This window comes from Triturus cristatus, chromosome 9, assembly GCF_964204655.1.
Source record: "Triturus cristatus chromosome 9, aTriCri1.1, whole genome shotgun sequence".
NCBI classification, from domain to species: domain Eukaryota; kingdom Metazoa; phylum Chordata; class Amphibia; order Caudata; family Salamandridae; genus Triturus; species Triturus cristatus.
This window is the reverse complement of record NC_140592.1, coordinates 354068689-354089051: the sequence shown is the minus strand read 5'-3', so window position 1 is coordinate 354089051 and position 20363 is coordinate 354068689. Positions and strand designations below refer to the sequence as shown.

At 44.6% G+C, this 20363-nt stretch overlaps 1 protein-coding gene across 3 annotated transcripts in view; it reads left to right on the top strand.

Annotated features, from left to right (window-relative positions):
* DOCK3 (dedicator of cytokinesis 3) overlaps positions 1-20363 on the top strand; it is a 1365978-nt gene that overhangs the window by 822445 nt on the left and 523170 nt on the right. For all 3 annotated transcript variants that reach the window (XM_085625129.1, XM_085625128.1, XM_085625127.1), the window contains exon 6: positions 16892-17040. In XM_085625129.1, the coding sequence (XP_085481255.1) occupies positions 16892-17040 (149 nt within the window). The remainder of the gene's footprint in view (positions 1-16891; positions 17041-20363) is intronic.

Here is a 20363-nt window from a genome sequence, read left to right as displayed (position 1 = left end):
CAAAAGGAGTTTGGGGATGGACAGGTTTTTATCCCATTTCCAAATGCTTTGGTCTTTCATTCCATCATTCGTCTCTATCTTTTAATGCTTACTGTCCACCTCTCTCAGCCCTTCTTGTCTTCCCTTTATTGGTCCAACACTATTTTTACCCTCTACATTTCTGTTTTTTCCATTTTCTGCACTCTTTCCTCTTCTCAGACTCACTAAGTCTCTCTCTTTTCCTTACTAAGCCTAATTCTGTTATCCCTCTGTTTGCTTTTCATCATAACTTCACCCCACACTCTTTTAATTTCCAGATGTTTTATCCCCTCTCTCCTTGTCCTTCCACCATCTTTCTCACCAATATCCTCCCTTTTACCATTGATGTCTGTCCCTCCTTTGCCGATCCACTTCTCTACGTTCCTTCTCCGTCTTTTTCCCTTCTTCTCTTTCTACCCTTGCTCTGCTTCTCTCCTTTTCCATCACCGCTGTTCCTCCACTCGCCCTCGCCCTCTTCCTCTCATGGGAGTCAAGGCAGAGGTGGAACAGATGCCGAGCTCTATTTGAGAAACACAAAGCGTCTCCCCGAGTGCTTGTTTGCCATGCTGCTCATTGCACGCCTCTCCCTCTCTCGGAAAACGAGATTGAATTATTTCTCTGCTCTGTGATCACCACCGCATACTGTATCAGCATGGTGGCGTATGGCGCACAGAATTTATTATCTCATTTCAAACCCCAGTAAATGGTGCCGCAGCTGCTGGCCAAAAACCCTACGAGGCCTGTGCTTTCCGAGATTTTCCCTAGGTAAGCAAGCGTAGTCTTGGAAAGGTGTTTTTTTGTCCAACCTTTGACCTTTCTTTGCCCCAAATTGACCTCTGTTGTACCAGTCGAGCTAATGGCGTCCTCTAATTTGGTGGCTGCGTGTCTAGTGTGCAGGCCTCACAATGGCCTCCAGAGCCCATTGTAGAGATGCTTGGGCAACCATTCAGCCCCAAAAAAGTTATCCCACATGTACTGCACCTTTAAGTGTTGTGCTCCCGGCATGCATAGCCTATTGTACAGAATTTGGGATGTACAACTGATGCTTGATTTATTTATTTATTGTGTCCTTTACCAAAAATGTGCAGTTATGTTGCATGCCTTTTCAAATTCATTCTGTTTTTATTTATTAAATGCAGAAGACAAGATTTAGAGTTTGGCGGCCATGGTACTCTGTCGCAAAGAGGACAGAGGACCCTGTCCACCGAACCCTTGGTCGACCCGCCTCATTTACAGATGGGCGAAGCATGTTATATTTCCATCAACGGAGCCTCCATTGACCCCTTCTCCAACGACCCGACGGAGTAGGTACTGTGGGAGGAAGGCCTTAACACCATGGCCTTACCTAGAGTGGACTGCGTAATGTCTTTTTTCCCCCGTCCGCCTCCATCAGGAAGAACCTAGTTAGTAAGAGGCAGAAAAAAAGAGAAAAATCATTATTTTCTTTTTTTTTCCCGAAACAAACACCCTAGGAGTTGGTTTCAGAAAAACAAAAACATTTCAAAAGTTTGGTGAATGGGTGTCAAAACGGACAGCCATCATCCACCAACATTTTTGTGTATTGGAAGGAACTGTCATGACAATGGTTCCTTTCAATGTACAGAGCTGACAGCAGAGTCGGCAGCCATCTCTAAATGTGATGACCGTAGTCTTTCATGGTGGCGAACAGAATGTCCTTCTCCATTAAACTTTAAATCTGGCCATAAGTGTTATCCTAAATAGAAGGTAAATACATTCATCCTTCTTTTCGAATATTTCTTGTGATTATAACACAGTAGTACTCAATCTGTAGCTCCAGGGACCCTAAAATGTTGCTCAGCAGATGATCTAAACCTTGATCTATTTTGCCATTGTTGCACCGGACGAGCACCTCTTTTATTTTGAAGGGAGATTGAGAAGGGTTTGCTGACTAGTTGTCCTTATTGTTGCTATTTCCCTGACATTTGTTCCTCAGGTCTGAGGTATTATGGCTAGATTCTCTTTTAATGACAGGTTCATTCTCTGAAAAGGAGCCTCAGGCGTCCTGCTAAAGTCCCCACTGGAGTCAAGAGTTTGCGGCATCAAGTGGTTGCTGATGAGCAGATCACCTCGGCAAGGGCAAAAGAGAAAAACTTCTACTCTGGCCTTCTAGCATCTGGCATCACACCAAACCCTGCCGCTTTACTGAAAGGCATAGTTAGACCTTTGGCCGCCCGTGGCGATCCCTGCGTTTGCCACCCCGCTGCAGCCGAATTTAAGGATGGGGAGAGGGGGTGCTGGCCATTTCTGTGTTTGCTGCCCGCGACGACCGCAGTTAAGAACAGGGGAGACCCAAAACTCCCCCCCCCCCCCGCTATGCCGCTTCTGTCCTGTCAGTTCTTCTTCTCTGCTATCTGATCAAGTAGTGGAATCCATGGGTTAAATGAACCACCATCATCACAAAAAAGGCTGACCACAGTAAAGTCCTTAACCCTCTGAACTCTGGCCCACACTAGCCAGAGTCAAATTAACATAATAAATTGTGCTTATTAAACAATTTTAAAGTTAAGCGTATTGTAGGACTTGGCCTTTTTGGCTAAAGTTCCCTAAACTATGTGCTTTCCCCCTAGAATTTCCTGACCTAAAGGTGCCAATTTAGATGCTTTGGGTACTTTGCCACTGCTGATCAGTGTCAAAGTACAAATTTTCCTTATGTAAAGTGTAATGGTAATTGGGTTGGCCATGATTAGTATACTTGCCTTACTAGTAAAGTTCCTAGTGATGTGCACTGTGTGTGCCAGGGCTAGTAATGCAAAGGCGCGCGGAGAAGGAAACTCAGGCTTGCAGTGTATGGCCTGCGCGCAGTTTGCTAAGTTAGCATGTTGTCCTGACAAGTGCAACCACTAGTCAGGCCTTACTTTCCCTTTTGCATACACATTGGGTGCCTCTGTGGTAGGTCCCCAGTAACCACTGGGCAGGGTGCAGTATAAGTAAAAGGCAGAACATATACTAAGGTGTGCGTTATGTCCTGACAGTGAAAAACACTCCATTTCGTTTTTCACTGCTGGAAGGCCATCCTACCCATAGGACAGAATGAAGGAGGCTGGGTGTTGTGTTTGTTAGCCTAGTTTCCTATAAGTTTATAATGGAGAGGTGAAGTTTAGTATGTATGAACTCACAGTGTTATAACACATCTTTCTATGAAAGTGGTTTTGTCACTGTGTGTTCAGAAACCACTCTTTTAGAAAGTGGCTGAGTTTTGTGCTTTAAGCATTTCTGTGTGTCTCGAATGTGGATTGACTGTCTGGATCTGAGAGGTCTTGACCCAGGGAGGGGTTGAGATGGCACCAGGCTGTCCTGCATCTGGAGAACAGGGGGAAGAGAAGCCCGGGAGGTGAAAAGGCCTGGGCTGGTGCTATAAACCAATTGACCCATCTCCTGTTGAGTGATTAAGGATCCAGACCCCCAATATCTAAGGGGGGAAAGGTGACACTGGGAGGGAGACACTCAGAACTGATCTAGGGAGGGGTCAGGGACCCCTGAGCACAACAAACTTCAAAGACATTAAGGGGTATAACTATGGGAGCTGAAACCTCTGAACGTTGGAATGAAACAGAAATGGATGGAGACTGAAAAGGCTTGGACCCATTTCGTGGTCAAGAGGAACCTCTGCTAAAGAAGGAGCAGCTGAAGAGACTGCTGTGGAAAGACCAATCCTTGCTTCGTGATCTGGGGCTGGTCTGCAGTTTGCTGTTCTAACCAAAGGCAAGGCTGTTGGAACTGTGCTTGGAGGCGCTGGGTCACCCTGCTTGACGAAGACTGTGCTTTGTGCTGTGTCTTGAACCCCAAGGGCCTGAAGTGAGCTGGCTCCCTGTTTGGAAACACAGGAACATAAAAGTTTCCAGAGAAGTCCCAAGCAATGCGGTGTGTGCTTGCTTTTGCAGCTTGAGACCTTCTGAAGTTGTGCCTTGTGATCATGGGCACGCAGGAGTAAGCTGAGTCTCGGACGTGCAGGGTGCGTGTCGTGGTGCAAGCCCAGGCTTTGGTGAGGAGTGCCTGGTCGTTGTGTGCACAGGGAGACGAGGTGAGACTCGGATGCGCAGGGTGCGCAGGGTGCGTGTCGTGGTGCAGGCCAGGGAGTTGGTGAGGAGCGCCTCGTCATCGTGTGCACCGAACGAAGAAGTGAGTCTCAGATGCGCAGAGTGTGTGTCATGGTGCAAGCCAGGGTGTTGGTGAGGAGCGCCTGGTCGTTGTGTGCACTGAACGAAGAAGTGAGTCTCGGATGCGCAGAGTGCGTGTCGGTGTGCAAGCCATGGCGTTGGTGAAGAGCGCCTGGTCATCGTGTGCACCGGGAGAAGAGGTGAGACTCGGACACGCAGAGTGCATGTCATGGTGCAAGCTGAGGCGGTGGTGAAGAGCGCCTGATCATCTTGTTCACCAGAGAAGAGTCGAGTCTCGGACGCGCAGAGTGCGTGCCGAGGTGCAACCAGAGGCGCTGGTGAGGAGTGCCTGGGTAGTGTGTGCACCGAATTCGAAGTAAGTCTCCACAGTGCTGAGGGCGGGTCTCGGTGTCCACTGAGACCGCCGGAAGGAGGGCCAGGTCATTGGGCTGTCGGAGTGAAACAGCAGCGGCCCGGACCGGCAGCCGCTGAGGAGCTGAGCCGCTGGCCCGAGCTCGCCGTGCCCATTGACGGAGTTCTGAATCAAGGCCCAAGTCGCTGAAGGAGGAGAGTGGGGTCGCGCCCCCCCAGGTAACGTGGATCACCACCTGGGGTGGGGTGCGGGCCCGGAGGAACACTCTCTCGGCCTCTCACTTCTGTCAGCTACGCGAGCCTGTTGCTTCGGCTCGGATCTAGGCCCGTGCTGGCCCAAGGAGGGGCAGTACTGGGGCCGGAGTGAGAAGCAGTGCTTTTATGTCATCATTGATCCATATTTGGGGTACTGTTAACTGAGCAGCTAAACTGTCGTATTACACTTTGCATTATTGCTGCTAACGAACTATCGAACTGTCGTATGACACCTGACGTTATTTGTCCATGACGAACTACATGCTTGGTGCGCTACGCACTGCGTTATTTTTCCCTTGCAGAGTACATGATTGTAATGTGTAATGTGGTGCATTGCATTATTTCTTCATCGCACAGTAACTGATTATAACGTGGCGCATTGCATTATTTCTTCATTGCACAGTACATGATTGTAGCGTAACGCATTGCTTTGTTTCTTCCTTGCACAGGGCATGCTGGTAGTGATACGCATTGCATTATTCCTTCTATTACAAAGTACATGACTGTGGCGCTTAGTATCGTATTGTTTCTCTATTGCACAGTATAGGAGTATATCGTTACGCATTGCAGTATTTCTTTTCTTTTGCAACGTGTGTGATTCTAGCAACACGACTTGCCTAACCTTTTGGAAATGGTTAGAAGTAAGCTTAACTGTTGGTTAGAAGCGGTGGTTGGGATTAGAACCTACCAACCCACCGGAAGGAATACTACCCATTCTTATATGTTGGTTTTGTATCGTGTGGTCATATCGTATATCTTCTTATATAAAGATTATACTCATTTTATAAAAACTCGTGTGGAGTCTATTTGTGGTGACATCATTGGGTTGTTGTGAGTGTGGTTACACATACTGTACACTCGTGCCTTGGAGATAAGCCTGGCTGCTTGTGCCAAGCTACTAAGGGGGTGAGCAGGGCTATCTCAGGCGGTGTCCTTACTGAGCCTAACGTTGAAACGAGGAGTCCGGATCTCGCACCTGGCAACAGCCGTGTGGGACAGGGACTCCGGCCTCTAGCATTTGGTGGCGGTGGTGAGGGATAAAGACCCCCACTTCCAACATGTACTTACTGGGAGCTTTATGGAAAATAAAATAGTGTGCTTGGTGGAGCCTTATGGAAAACTGTAAAAGTGTGACAGTAGGACATTATGAAAACGTTTAAAGTGTGCTTGCTGTTTAATTATTGGATGTAAAGTGGGCTAATCCGGGCAACCTGAAATTGGCAGACTGTGTATATTGTTGGCATTGTGGAAAGCTGCAAAATAAACGGGAGAAGTTAGGAAAATTGCTAAGTAATGGCTTGGGTGTTTTGGAAGACTGTTAAGTTCGCCAGCTGGTTATTACAGTAAAGTGCATAGTGTTAGCTGGATAAGTACAGAAATGTATGTGTGGTAATGAGACAGAATGATACATTGAAAAAATGTTAACGAATGCAATGGGAAACAACACGTGCATTGGGTTGTTCCCCTTGTTTCTTTTTCGTTTTGGACCCTGCAATTGCTGTTTCTGCCAAGGACGGGGTTAGAAGTGCCCAGTTGGCATGGCTACTTGTAAGGATCTGAGGCTGACACTGGAGAATCATAACATGTGAAAGTGCCATTCACCTTGACGGCTGGATCTACATAATTTGTGGAACTGTTCAGCAATTTATTCCACATTTGGTTGAATGTCAACATTTTGCAAAGCATCACTCACCCCAGACAGCTCCGCGAGAGAACCAATAATGAAAAAAAAAATTGGTTCACTCAATGGTTGAAACTGTCATTGGATTTCCCAATGGTGCTAATATAGAATTTGCAAAGTTGGCATGTTGAGGGAACAGTGGAAAATATAAGAGTACAGCATGCTAAAGGTATAGTATGGAAGCGTGTAAAGTGACAGGACATTATGGAAAATAGCTAAGTGTGTTAAGACCTTGGTTTTAAACGGGTCATTTACCCAGCCAACATTTTACAGTGTCATTTTCCTAATGTTCTTCAAACTGCAATAACTGCTATGCACCTACCCAAAACTTTTTGGGAGACAATCACAACTCCCTGTAAAGATGCCTTTATATCCTACCACATTTTTATTAATATTAGTTTAAATTGGGAAGGTTAAATTCACTGGGCCTCACTTACTATATTTTGACGCATGCTATGCAGCTAGCCATCCTGCTACATTGCCATGCATCAGAATTGAAGGCCAGGAATGTGCCGTGTCTACAAGATACGGTGCATTCCTGTCCTTCTCCCCTGTACTGGTGCACAAACAGCAGTTGTGCGCCAACGCAGACACCCTGGCGTCATGTTTCAGGGGTGCCTGCATTGTGGGGAAGATTGTATTTGTGGAGGAAGGGATACCTTCCTGCGCAAAAACAATAATTGATGTCATTTTCTGCATCCATTGTATGCAAGAAAGAAGAAAAGACGAGAAGAAATACAAGAATTTCTTTTGGATTCTGACGCATTGCGAGCTTTACAAAATGTTTTAAATCTGGGAATGTGTCATGTTCCATGGATGTTGTGTGGGCACACACAGCAACAACCATGGGATGCCCCTTTCATGCATGGCAATGTGTCAAAGGGGCCCATATTTACAAGGCCATGAAAAGTCATGCAGGGTGACTTTACGTGGCTTTGTAAATATGGACAAATCCATTGCACTGCCAGTGCATCAAAAAAGTGATGCACGTGCGGCGCAATGGACTTGTAAATGAGGCCCACTATATTTAATAGCTGTTCCTTAAGAAGAATTGGAATAGGTAATGAAAGCAGAAGAATATGAATCTTGTCCTAGGAAGAAAGCTCTTTCCTTGTACCTCTTGGGTTTCCAAAGATATTGGGGTAGACGCCTCACTCACTTTATTGTGACATGCTTCATCATCGGCGCCTATCCACACCCTGGTAGGGTGGTACCACCAGGGTGGACTCAACCAAAGATTGAATGGGAGTTCTTAGATTAAATCCAACTGGATAAGCAGGGATCCATTAGAGAAATAAAGAGTTACAAATGCCTACAGGTATACCCAAAGGATTCCTTTATTCATAGGGTACCTGGGGTATGGATGCAAAGTTTTTGGAGTTTTATATTGAATGCAATCGTTCATTTAAACCTTCTGTATGAATGTCAACATGTTTTGGCCCGTGCTAGGAGCCCGTTCAGGTCTGGGGCCTTCGTCCGGGCAATAAATGTATTCCTACCTTACTACTCATGCATACCTTGCACATACTAGAGGCCTAAGTCTCACACCTGTCTCGATATTCTGTCCTTGAGGGTTACCTATAAGACAAGCAGGGTGACCCAATCCTGTGAAAAACTCTAGGGGAAATCCAGGAAAGCAGTCTACAGGCCCAAAGCCCAACAGTGAGAGAGCCCAAAAGAAGGTCAATTCATGCACTAACAGATATCGGGAAAAAGCGCCTAATCTTTGGGCCTAGCCTGGCCGCAACAGGATGTACATGAAATGCCATAATACCAAACTCCAGAAAAGAACAAGCATTGAAAATGCAATAGGTCTCGCCTTTGATTAAGTTAAAGCCATTTGCTTTGCTAATAGTATTGTATAGCAAAGCAAATGGCTTTAACTTAATGAAAGGCGAGACCTATTGCATTTTTAATCCTTGTTTCAAAGTGTACTGTCACTCATCCAAGGTCTATAGCGCTGTAGCAAAAACTTTACAATTAATAAATGGGATGTTATTTTTCATCTGCTTTAAGAAAATACCACAAGAGGCTGCACAAAAAAGCATTTTACTCTGTGGCTGTGCATTGACAACAGAGATGGGGCTGTTGGCTTCTTGGTTATAAACTGCTAGGGTTATCTTTCCCCCGGGTTTATAGAAGCTATGTGGCCTTTAATTAAGAAGGACCGTTGCGCCTAACAACCCCGAGTCCCTACTGGAGGTGGTAATTGGCCCAGGAGAGCCCCGCAGAGTCTCCTGTGAAGTAGAGGGCTGAGGAATGTCCGTATTCCACAGCCCCTTTAACCTCTGGACAGGAGCGCGCATCTGACTGCTGGCAGAAATTAGAACACATTTTTGGTGTTAATTCTGGTATTTATTAGGATACTTCAGTTGTATATAATGTTTTCTAGGTTATATATAAAGTGACAAATGGTTATAACACTTTTTTAATCATTACTTATAACTTTTAAACATGCTGCGCAACATTCACAATGCTCTGCAACACATATTAAAAACGTTAACAAAGCCAATAGCTCTCTCTAAACACTTATAAGGCCCCATAGGCGAGACCTATTGGCTATGCCAATGCTTGTTTTATTTTGAGAGGGAGAGTACCGGCACTTCTCAAGACAGATGTAATACTTTTAATTGGAGAGTACCGGCACTTCACAGAAACAAGCAGGTACTCTGGTACAGGTAAGTACCTGCATTTCAATTTTCCCATTTTTAGCACTGCCCTTTACATCTTTTGAAGGCCGGATAAAAATTCTTCTGCTGCTAGTCCAGATATAAACAACCTAAATTTAAATCTGTTTGCTCCCAGCTCTCTCTTTGTATGCAGAGCCCACACTGTAAAACTCATTGTATACATTTTATGGTAATTAATTCCCGCTTGTCAAACAAATGCAATGAATCTGTTTTAGACAACTCTTGTAACTTGTTTCTTGATGTAAATATACTTATCCTCTTTCCAGACATGTCATGTGAAAAGCACTTTAGGATCTCTTTGGGTAATAGCGTTATGCAAAACAAAAACTAGTAAACCAAAATAACAAAAATAAATACGTTAAATAAATGCATATCAAAAACTACCTGAAATCTCTCCCTCCTGGCGCAATGCCTTCCTCTGCAATAAGCTGCCTCTTATTGTAATTGTATTTATATAGCCTGGGCTTCGTGCCCACCTCTTATAAAAGTTCTAGGAAAGTGCCCCTCTTTTGTGCTCTGGGTCATACGTCCATCAACAACACCCACACGCACATGTTTTAAGGGCGTGCCCCTTATCACTGCAACTGATATCTCTTTCCCATTCAGCGTAGTCCTCCCACCCCCTCCCAACCCCGACCGCCCGGATCTCCTGCCCACACAGGCACCAGTTGCATACATGGCAACATTACCTCCCCACGTTCTCCCATGTTTCAGCGCTGAGCACCTCCTATACCCCCTGATCTCCCCCCCACACACACACTCGCATTCATTCAGTCAATTTGCCCCTCTTTAGTTTTCTGACATCTCCGCCCCCTGCCCTCATTAACACATGCACACAAGTACAAGCAGTGTGCCCATCTCGTGATTTTTAGAAGCGTGGCCCTCTCAGACGTTCCTGGACTCCTTGACATCAAGGCCCATGGCCCTCGCAACTTATGGCATTGGCAAGGTGCCATCCTTTAAAAGGTATCTGACTCCCTTACACCTGGCCCAGAGTCCTCTTCTCACACATGAGTTCTGAAGGTGGTGGAGGGTGAAAGTGCGGTGCCCCTTTTACTCATAATGCGCTCCTTGTACACTCCTCTTATCTCATAGTTCGGGTGTTCTGGCAGTACGCCCCTCTGTTATGCTAAACAGCTTCTGCCCCTCCTCCATGCCCACACACGACTTGTGACAATGTATGTGCTCATTACTTTGAAAGTTTTCAGGTCCCTCCACACACACACGTTCTGCTTTTTGCAGTTTTATATAGCACAAACTCGACTCGAAAGGCATTGGAGCACGCCACATGGGCACCAGCTACAGTACACAAGGACACATTCATGTTTTGCAGGCACGGGGAGATTAAGTGATTTGCCCAGAATCACAGGATGTTTAGTTTACGCCGAGACGCTTATTTGGCTCTCCAGCTCCAAAGTCGGCAACCCTGGCAGTGACACCAGTTCTGGCAGTGTGCCCCGTACCACACACAAGTTATTAAAGTGTGCCACATAAACATACACACGCACAGTTACTGGTGAAAAGTCCTTCTTTTGCACCGCTGCTCTCCCTGCCCTCCATACCTCAACACACGTGCACACACTAGCCCTTTCAGCGTGTCCCTATTCTTTTCCCTCACTCCCTACCCACTTACACACATACACACACACACACTTTTTGGCACTATAACCCTGCACTCCATGTGCCTCTTCAACCCTCCAGACACTTGTCCTGGCAGCGTCCCTCTTCAGTTCCCTTTCTGCCTCACTTTGCACTCTACACACGATTTGAGACACTCTTCTCCAGCACGCACACCGCTCTGTACTGCACTTCAGCAATTCATGCCCTCACTTCATACACACACACACACACACACACATGGTCCCTCTTCAGCTCCACCGCTGCCTGCCCCACTCCACACACACACACACACACCCGTTCTGCCACTGTACTCCAGCCCTCGCTGCCCCTTCCTTTATTCCCACACACCGTTGGCGGCAGAGCGCCCCTCTCCAGCGCTCCTGGTGATGGTCTCCCTCCCCCCTCATGCACACACAGGCATCAGTCCTGGCAGCTCGCCACTCTCTATTCACACACACACCCTGTCCCTCTTCTGCTCCACCGCTACCTGCCCCACTGCACACACACGCACACAGTTCTGCCACTGTACTCCAGCCTGGCTGCCCCTTACTTTATTCCCACACACACCGGTGGCGGCGGAGCACCCCTCTACAGCACTCCTGCCCTCCCCCTCCCCCCTGCCTCCCTCACACAGACAGACATCAGTCCTGGCAGCTCGCCCCTCGCTCTCCGGCTCCCTGCACCGGTGGACCGCCGGGCGCACAGGCTGGGAGCTGCAGTGTTTGTGTTTCACTGGCTGGGCTTGGCAGCTGCCCGCTCACTGCCTGGCACAGCGCTTCGCCGTGGCAATGCTTCCAGACAGGAGCTAGGGCTGCTCTGCCTGCTTTGCAGCCGCTAACGCGGGAGGGAGACACGTATTTTTTTTACTGAAAATGAGTGCTCCCGCACATTTAGCCTCCATGCTTCCCGGGTCGGCAAACCGAGCATCGTTAGATTAGACAGTAGTAACTTACAACACTTGTCTGGTTTGCGGAATTAATCACCATTGCAAAACAGGTTATAACGACCAGTCTGTGTAAGGCCCAAGTTACCGCCACATGTGCATCAACAGTTGCATATAAGCTTTTGCCCTCACTGACCCATGCAAGACATTACTTTCACCTATCAGTGCTAACAAGGCAACCGCGAGCAGGCAAACAGCGTGCGTGCATCGTGTGCGCAGACAGGGAGGGAGAGAGGGAGCGAGCAGCCGAGCCGTACGCGTGTGCACATCTCCTGTCCTCGCACGCCTGCTGTCTTTTATGCTAACGTCTTCAGCCGTAGGCGTGCACATGTCCTGTCTTCTGGGCACGTGCACATGTCCCCCTTCGCCCACTAAACCAACAACAATAGGTCTCGCCAAGGCGGGCAGCACATGCGCTGCGTCGCTAGGCGAGACCTAAAAACAGGACAGAAATGAACTCAAAAGATAGGCAAATGAAAAACAGAAAGAAAGAGTAATCCAGAAGTAGGCAACCCAATGCCCAGAATATGGAGATACCACAGCAAACATCAACCAGGGAAGGAAAGGATTACTTTGCCTTAGGATCCAAGTTATATCCCAAACATGAGGTCTAACAAGGCCGAAATCGGTTTGGGGATGCTTGTGATCCCTTCTGGAGGGGACAGTTCTGGATGGACTGTTCTCCTGAGAAGCAGGTCGGTACTGATATGCATGAAGCGGGACTTTGTCTAGACTGGCACAGTGCTCACAAAGAAATGGGTTGGACGCTACCCTGAGTGAATGCCAGTAATTAGACTTTTTTTATGTGACTGAGGGAAGCAACTGCGGCATTTAAGCCTGGATACAGTACTCAAACAGAACCCTCATAGCCTAGAAAACACTACCCATTTAAAATTGAACCCAGAAGGTCCAACAACCACATGGGAAAGCCAAGGTCCAGTCAGTTCACCAGTCAAAAAGTACAGCCCCAGCACTAAGCCCAACAGAGAGCAAGGTAAGGGCAGAACAAACATCAGAAACCACCTCACTGCTGAAAACAATAACAGAAGGTAGCCATGGACACCAAAAAGAATATGAGATGGAATGCATGTCACACCTCCCACAAGCCCTTAGCCCAGAACAGTGAACAGGAGTATTCCCAAATCCAACCCTCACCCCAGGAAAAAAGTGGAGGCACTTATCTGTCCTATGCTACAAGACACCTGTGGCACATGAACTAGGTACACTGTAGCCACATGTCCAGCAGAGAGGCAGGGAATAGCAGACTACACATCAAAAACAGTTCTCACAGCTCAATATATCCACAGAGAAGCAAGGGCACACATTTCCCAAATAGATCTCATAAGACAATGTGTACATCCTAGAAGATACTATCCCATCAAGAAGCACACGGTCAAGCTCAAATCATGTCCACACCCTGGGAAAAAAGGGGAACTCTCACTTATCCCTTAGAAAAAAGGTCTCAGTGACTCAACAGGATCAGTCTAATAGGGTGAAAGTAAGAGAGGGCACATACACAATGCTGTCATCTCCTGGTGGGTGTATCCTTATCCATTGAAAGAGGTGCATTCAGTGGTGCTGGAACAATATTCAGAATGGGAATTTTGCCATCAATGCTACATCACTAAACGTATCTGAAAAACACAAGCATCAGACAAAAAACTAGTGTAACAAATGAGTCACACCCATTCAGAAAGAACATGGTAAGAGTGTAGGATGTAGCTGGTGTCGCATTTTGGAGCTCAGTGTCACAAAAATATTTGCTAAAGCATGGACTGGTAGTGTGCTGTCATTTACAGACAGCAAATTTTCCATTGAATGACTTTGCACAGACAAGCAGTTTTACTGATAAAACTATGTAGCACACAAACCATAATGTGTGGAAGTTAGATTTTGTTGTGTGTTAGAAAAAACAACCTCGTACAGGTTTTGTCACGTCAGCAAAATTATCTCATGATTTACTTTACAAAACCCTTACACTTTGCAGTCAGAGAAAGAAAAGTAAACACCAATATCCTTGTTTAACAAATAAGCAGCAATTTGTTATGAGACTAGCCTGACATTTAACCTCTGTCTTTCAAGGCACAGCAAATATGACAAGATAGAAATAAAATTTAAAGTAATTATTCATGATCATTCACTTTCAGAACTCAGGTTGCAGCATCCTCAGCGCCCCTACGTCCAGCACCTATGGGTCCATTGCGTCTGCTAAAAGATTAAATCCTACACCAACACCGTAATGGTTAATTGAAAATATACATATATTTCAAGCATATGCCATGAAAAGAAAAAGAAAAACAGTAAACCGGCTACCATATGCTTGCAACAAAATATCAAACTTAAAAAAAAACCTTCATTGATGTTGCTATTTTACTGTGATGTTTTTAAATAGAAAGCTTTACTTTTTAAAAAAAATATTTACTATTGTCTTTTCTGAAGAAGACAAGAAGAACAAATCACCCAACTAAGTACCCAAATTTCAGGCAGGTACAAACTAACTTAAACACTGTACATCATCAACTACAAAGAGAGACAGAAAATACATCTCCATCTATCTGGGCACCTGAGTGAAGGCAACATAATTAGCCATTTTGTAGAACATAATACTTTTATGCACAAATAAAATGAAAAAGCACACTTTAAAAAGCTTTGTCACTGAAGAGAAAATAACTATTTATTAGCAGAGGTAAAAAGTGTGTACGAGCTTTGTGCAGTCTCTCAAACTGAATGGTGCCAATGGGTAAAGTAGGTTGACCCATTACCCCATGCTATATGCTGTGTTTGACTGAAGCTATATGTGTGTGACAGTGTTAGACCCAGCGGTTTCCGGCTGGCAGGAACGCATCAAAGCCAATCAGAATCCACGGGTCTGGATAGGATGAGAACTATACACGTGTCCGATAACCTGTGCCCACCCTTAGGTAGCTTTGCACCAAGCAGTCAGGCTTATCCTCAGGGTCAAGTGTAAAGTATTGGCACAATATTACCCTCGCAGCACACTGCGTACGCCACAAAAAGAATCCACACAGTATGTATAAAACACTTGTCTTTATATTACGCACACTGAAATCAAAACAAGATACACATTGTATACACACTTTACAGTGATATGCAATTGTCGAACTGGTGGAGCCTAAACTGTGGAATTGCCCCAGATTCTCAGACAAGAATGCTCTGAACTGATCTTTCGAAGGAGATTTAAAACCTTGTTATTTGGACTGGCTTGATGCCATTTTGGAGCTTGCCTCAGAGGTGTTGCCTGAGTATGAAGTTTAGCGCAGGAACACTTCTGCTAAAGTAACCAGGTACTCTATAAATAACTTTATTATTATTAATTATTATCTGGAGCTCGAAGACAGACTCAGCTCCTGGCTCAGGTTCCCCCCAACACCCCTCAGGCACCACATGCTCTGGAATGCAAGCTAGCACAGGTCCCCTTGGTTGTAAGCACAGTTACCTCGGACTCTGCAAGCTTCCCCCGCACTCCTCGAACACCTCATGTCTTGGCACCTCAGGTGGCTGCTGATCTTTATGAACGCACTCCTTTGCACAGCGTGATGATGGTGTACGTCAGGCCAGTCCTTGTCCCAAACAACGATCACTTCTACCTGTTTCCACTCACCCCATGTGGTGTTTATGATCTTGTGGAAACATTAAGATCCTTTGTGTCACTGGGATCTTGTGGACAGGAACCAGCTAACCAGCCCTTGGAGAATACTTCAGGACTTAGCTTCAGGTAGCAATCTCCAAAATGGAGACTGGTTGACCATGAGGACAGAACAGAGAGCCTTCGGCTTTCTGCTATGACGTTGTGAGCACAGGAGCCAGAGCTAACGTTGCCTGCCTGTAATTAATTTCTGGGTAAACCAAGGTGAAGAGCTTGTTGAGTATGCACAAGTCTGCGTTCCCACATTCACTAATGAATTTATGGAGGCGGAGACTGATTGCAGAGAAAATGCGTGCCTTAATGCATACAAATGAGCTGACAAACACGTTCAGATCATGCATATTGTATGGATAAGCTGCTGCGGATTGGTTATGTGGGAACTAGCGTAGCCAGGGTGTCATAGGCCTTGGTGCAAGCAAGGCAACGGGTACCTTTAAGGTAAAATACAGCAATTACCATAGCTCAGTGAGTACCTGTGCCACTTCACCTGCTGCATGTTGTATTTATTTTTGCTAATTGAACTGGTATTCATCCATAAGTAAACAATTTAGACGTTAAAGTTTTCTTTTTCTGGAAGCTAGGGTGTGCGCCTGGATTATCGTTTGTCTTATTCCTTGGGTTGCTTGTGGATTTGTGGTTACTATTGGTTAAGATTTGTTCTTTGTGTGTGTGGGAAGGTGAGGAGGAAGGAAGTGCTGCTAGAGTGATGGTGCTGAGATTGCAGTACCCTTTGCTTTCGCTGTCCTGCATAAGTAGTTTTATTACAGATTTGTTGATGGTTTTTATGAGAGGGAGAGTATTAGTCACACTGGGCTTGTTAGGTAGCTGTGGGCGTAGGATCTGTTTCCACTTTGCTTCTATCCTCATCATCACACCATGGTTTCTACAACCAAACCTCATTTGCAAATCACATAACATTACTATTTTTCCTTGTTCTTACTACAATAGTGGGTTTTCTCAATGCAGGTCTCTGTAGCTCTTTGAAACAAAGTCTTTGCTGCATAAAAGGCCTTAGGAATGTGAACCTTACAAAATATCTCCTGACAAAAAACATGGATTCCTTTTTATAAGCCTAATTCTGGTCTTTCCCCTTCTGTGTGTGTTGAGCCTATCCTGTTAGGACAACAATAATGATGGGGACAATGTTAACTAGTATGTTCTGAATTTACAATCACACGCTTAATGACCATGGCTTTGCTCAATATTTCAATGGTATATGGCTGTAAAGGATGGTTTAAAAATTAGAGATCACAGTTTAATAATACTATTTATTGTTTTCTTTCCTTTCCTTCCTGATCTTTCCTTCCACAATCCTTCCTATATCTCTTTTCCTGGCTCCTTACTCCTACTTTTTCCTGACTCGCTAATACCCTCCTCTCACTACTTTCCCCACATTATCGCTCATCATTCTGTAACATCATTGCTTTTTAATCATTCACTCACTTTTTCTCTCTAACTCTTCCCTCTCACCTTATACCACTTCTGTGCGACTTCAATCCTCATTCCCTTTGTACCTACCTACCTCAGAAACACAAGGTGGATTTATTCTACAAGCTTCGACATGTAATGAATGAACTTATAGATCTGCGGCGGCAGCTGCTTTCAGGTCATCTGACACAGGACCAGGTGCGTGAGGTGAAGAGACACATCACTGTGCGACTGGACTGGGGAAATGAGTAAGTATTTTGCTGCAGCTCTAAAATTAAATGTGTAATGATAAAGACTTTATGATTGGTGTAAGGTGATATGGTAAACATGGAATCATGGTGTATGGTAAACATGAGATCATTGTGTAATGTCTAATACAGTGAATTTGAAACCACAATGGGGAAGAGTGAGATATTTTTCAGAATAACATATCTTTGGGGCCAATCGACAAAGGAACTGATTTGCAAAGTTAAATATACATGTGTAGATTTACTCATGCGTATATTTTCTCTCACACCTTGGTGTAACTCCATAATTTTCGCTATTCAGCATTTCTGAGTGCATATTTACCACCAGGTGTAGACTTACTTTAAAAAAGATTAATATTGAAAATATTTTAATGTATAACATAAATGTAAATTAACTAACTAATTCATAAAATGTTATAGCACATTGGCAGTCATATATAATGTGAATTAATACATTAATTCGGTATTTTATTATGAGTTATAATAATAATTTTTAAATAAAAATAAAAGAATACCCACACTTAGTAACATTTTTATTTGTATTTAATATTTCATACATTTTGTTAAAAGTTAGGTGTTCAATTCATTTAAATGCGTTTTACACTTTTACATTTTTAATAAAAGTTCGAACTAGAATTGCTTTTTGATTAAGTGTATTTTTACATTTAAAATAAAAAATAAGTATATTACATATATAATTTAAATGTCAAACTAATTTAATTTAGTTATGTGGTGTTATTGTATTTCCCCTCTCCCTGCTTCCATATGTTTGTATGGGAGTATGTTAAAGAACCTATATGTGTCTGTGTATGGTGCTTGTCTTACTCCAAGGCTGGATTGGAATACATTTGAACCTGTTTTTACCCTTTTAGGCTCTAGTAACCTTAGAAGTGAAGTTTGTGAATTGTAGTGGTGTTACTCTTTTGAGGATGTGTGCTTGAATTAGCGTTTCTTTCCTTAAACTCTTTGGTAGTTATTCTCCATTTACCACCACTCCAACTGGCCCTCCTACATTTACTACAAAATAGTATATTTATGTGTAGAGAGATGCCTGCCACCAGAGCAGGGATCTATCCACAGACAAGACAGGAGAGACGGAAGTGGAGCTCTCCACCCATAGATTTGGAAAATGCATGTTTAAGTATGTAAGTCAGTAGTAACAGTTGAGTAAAGTTGCAATTCAGTAAAATTACTTGCGCACTAGTTTATTTACTACAAAAAATGCAGTTTGTTAATCAGACAGGTAAACTGTTTTGAGATCACAAATTGGTGATAAAGAGACATAGTTTGCCCCGAAATGTATAATCTCCCTATTAATAAAAGTTCAAAGAGGGCGCAGTCCTTTCTATTTTTACTAATTGTATATGAATATTTCCATTTTAGATATGTTGTGCCCATTCACTAAGGGTTTTAAGAGTACTACTGGAATAATAATTCGTATATTCCTTAATGCATTTTTAACAGGCCCATTTGTCCTGTGAGTGTGGAAAATGTGGTGATGTTGAAAATAACTTTTAGTTATATTCCAACGATGTGGGGACATCTCTGTTTACTAGATATGCTGTGACAAAACGAAGAACATGTGTGTTAGGTGTTTTCGACGGCTTGACTGTCATTTCTTTGTGGATTGCTAGTGCAGGTAGTTTCCATGATTAATCTTTACTTGATCTTATGTTTCTACTTGCTATCAATCTCTGCTAAACACGTGTGCAGGCTAGTACACTTAATTTCTCTCAGCTTGTCTGAACATTTTAAAGTTTAAGAAGCAGTTAATCAACTGTAATCTGGAATAGAGAAGTTTAGCCGCCCTATGGCAAATGTTAGCACATTGTGCAGGCTTAACAGCCAACGCTAGTACAACAATGTGAAGTGATTTCTCCAGGGCCTGACTGGAAACCAAATGCAGCCCTGGCATATTTTGTCAGACCAGCCCCCATACTACATGTAGTGAGCAAAGCAAGCGAGCCTGAGCACTGCAAGGGGAGTTTCGGGGAGGAGAGGGGTGTTTCCCTGCCCAAGAAATTATTGAAAAATAATTGAAAATATGGTGCACTTTACAACACACTTTTCCTTATAGAACTTTGTCCAGTCATTGAATGTATGGCTGGAGATTGATGCCAGGGCCTCATGACTTAATATTGACTTCAACAATTATATGTTATGTTGTGTTTGTGCACAGGTCAGTGGGGTAAAAAGGTACTTCCCTCTGCTCAATCTCAATACGAAGCTTCACTAACACAAAGGATGCATGGCGTGCCCAATTACTTGGGCACACACCCACAGCAGGAACCACAGGAGTAACAATAACAACTGTCGTGACAGTGACCACAGCTGCTGCAACACCCATGACCACAGTTGTGACTACAACTGTCACCAGGGCAGGAATAACAAGAGCCAGTACAGCTGAAATCACAGCATGAATAATAGCAGTAACCACTGCTGCAAACCCAGCAGGGGCCACAGTAGCAACTACAGCTCCTCCCATAGCATGGACAGCATCTGTGAAAACAGATGACAACAAGAAATGGGCAAAATCAGTGACCACAGTTGTAACGACAACAGCAACATCATCAGGTGCCACAGCATCAGGACCCCAGCAGTGATAATGGCTGCTAGCACAACAGCATCAACAACAGCACTACAGCACAACTACAGTGGTAATGACAGTTACAATCACAGTAATAGCAGCAGATACAAGCAAAGTGGGGCCCTCACAACTGATCACATCTTCAATGACAGAAGAGACCACTGAAGTTACCAAAACTGCTACCAAACACGGAATTGGGTAGTTACCACAGCTGTACCTGCAGCAAGTACCACAGTACGGTGCTGCTACCACAGCCGCAGCATAATCAGCAACCATAATAGCTTCAAACATGGTAGGGACCATAGCAGCCTCAAGAGGAGCCACAACACTAGCCACAACTGCTATGACCATGGTAGGAGCAAAAACTGCAGGTTTGAGACAACAGCTGTGATGGAAGCTTCCACCCCAGCTATAACCACAGCAGTAGCTTCTGCTGCGCAGCTGCCATTAGAACAGTAATACCAGCAGCAGCATCCACAGCTACAGCAGCAGGATCTACATCAGCAGCTACAGCTGTCAAAACAACAGTGACCACACCAGCAACAGTAGCTGTCATCACAGCAGAAGCAACCAGTCAACATTTGACTGAGGTTTTTGAGGAAGTTCGTATGAATGCAATTAGAGGGTTATCTGACAAGTCTACATGGATAAGACCCTTTGTATTAAGTGTACTCTTCTCTGTAATTGTGAGATTTAATAGCCTTTCTGTTGGACAGGGGCTGGGAACAGTTACTTT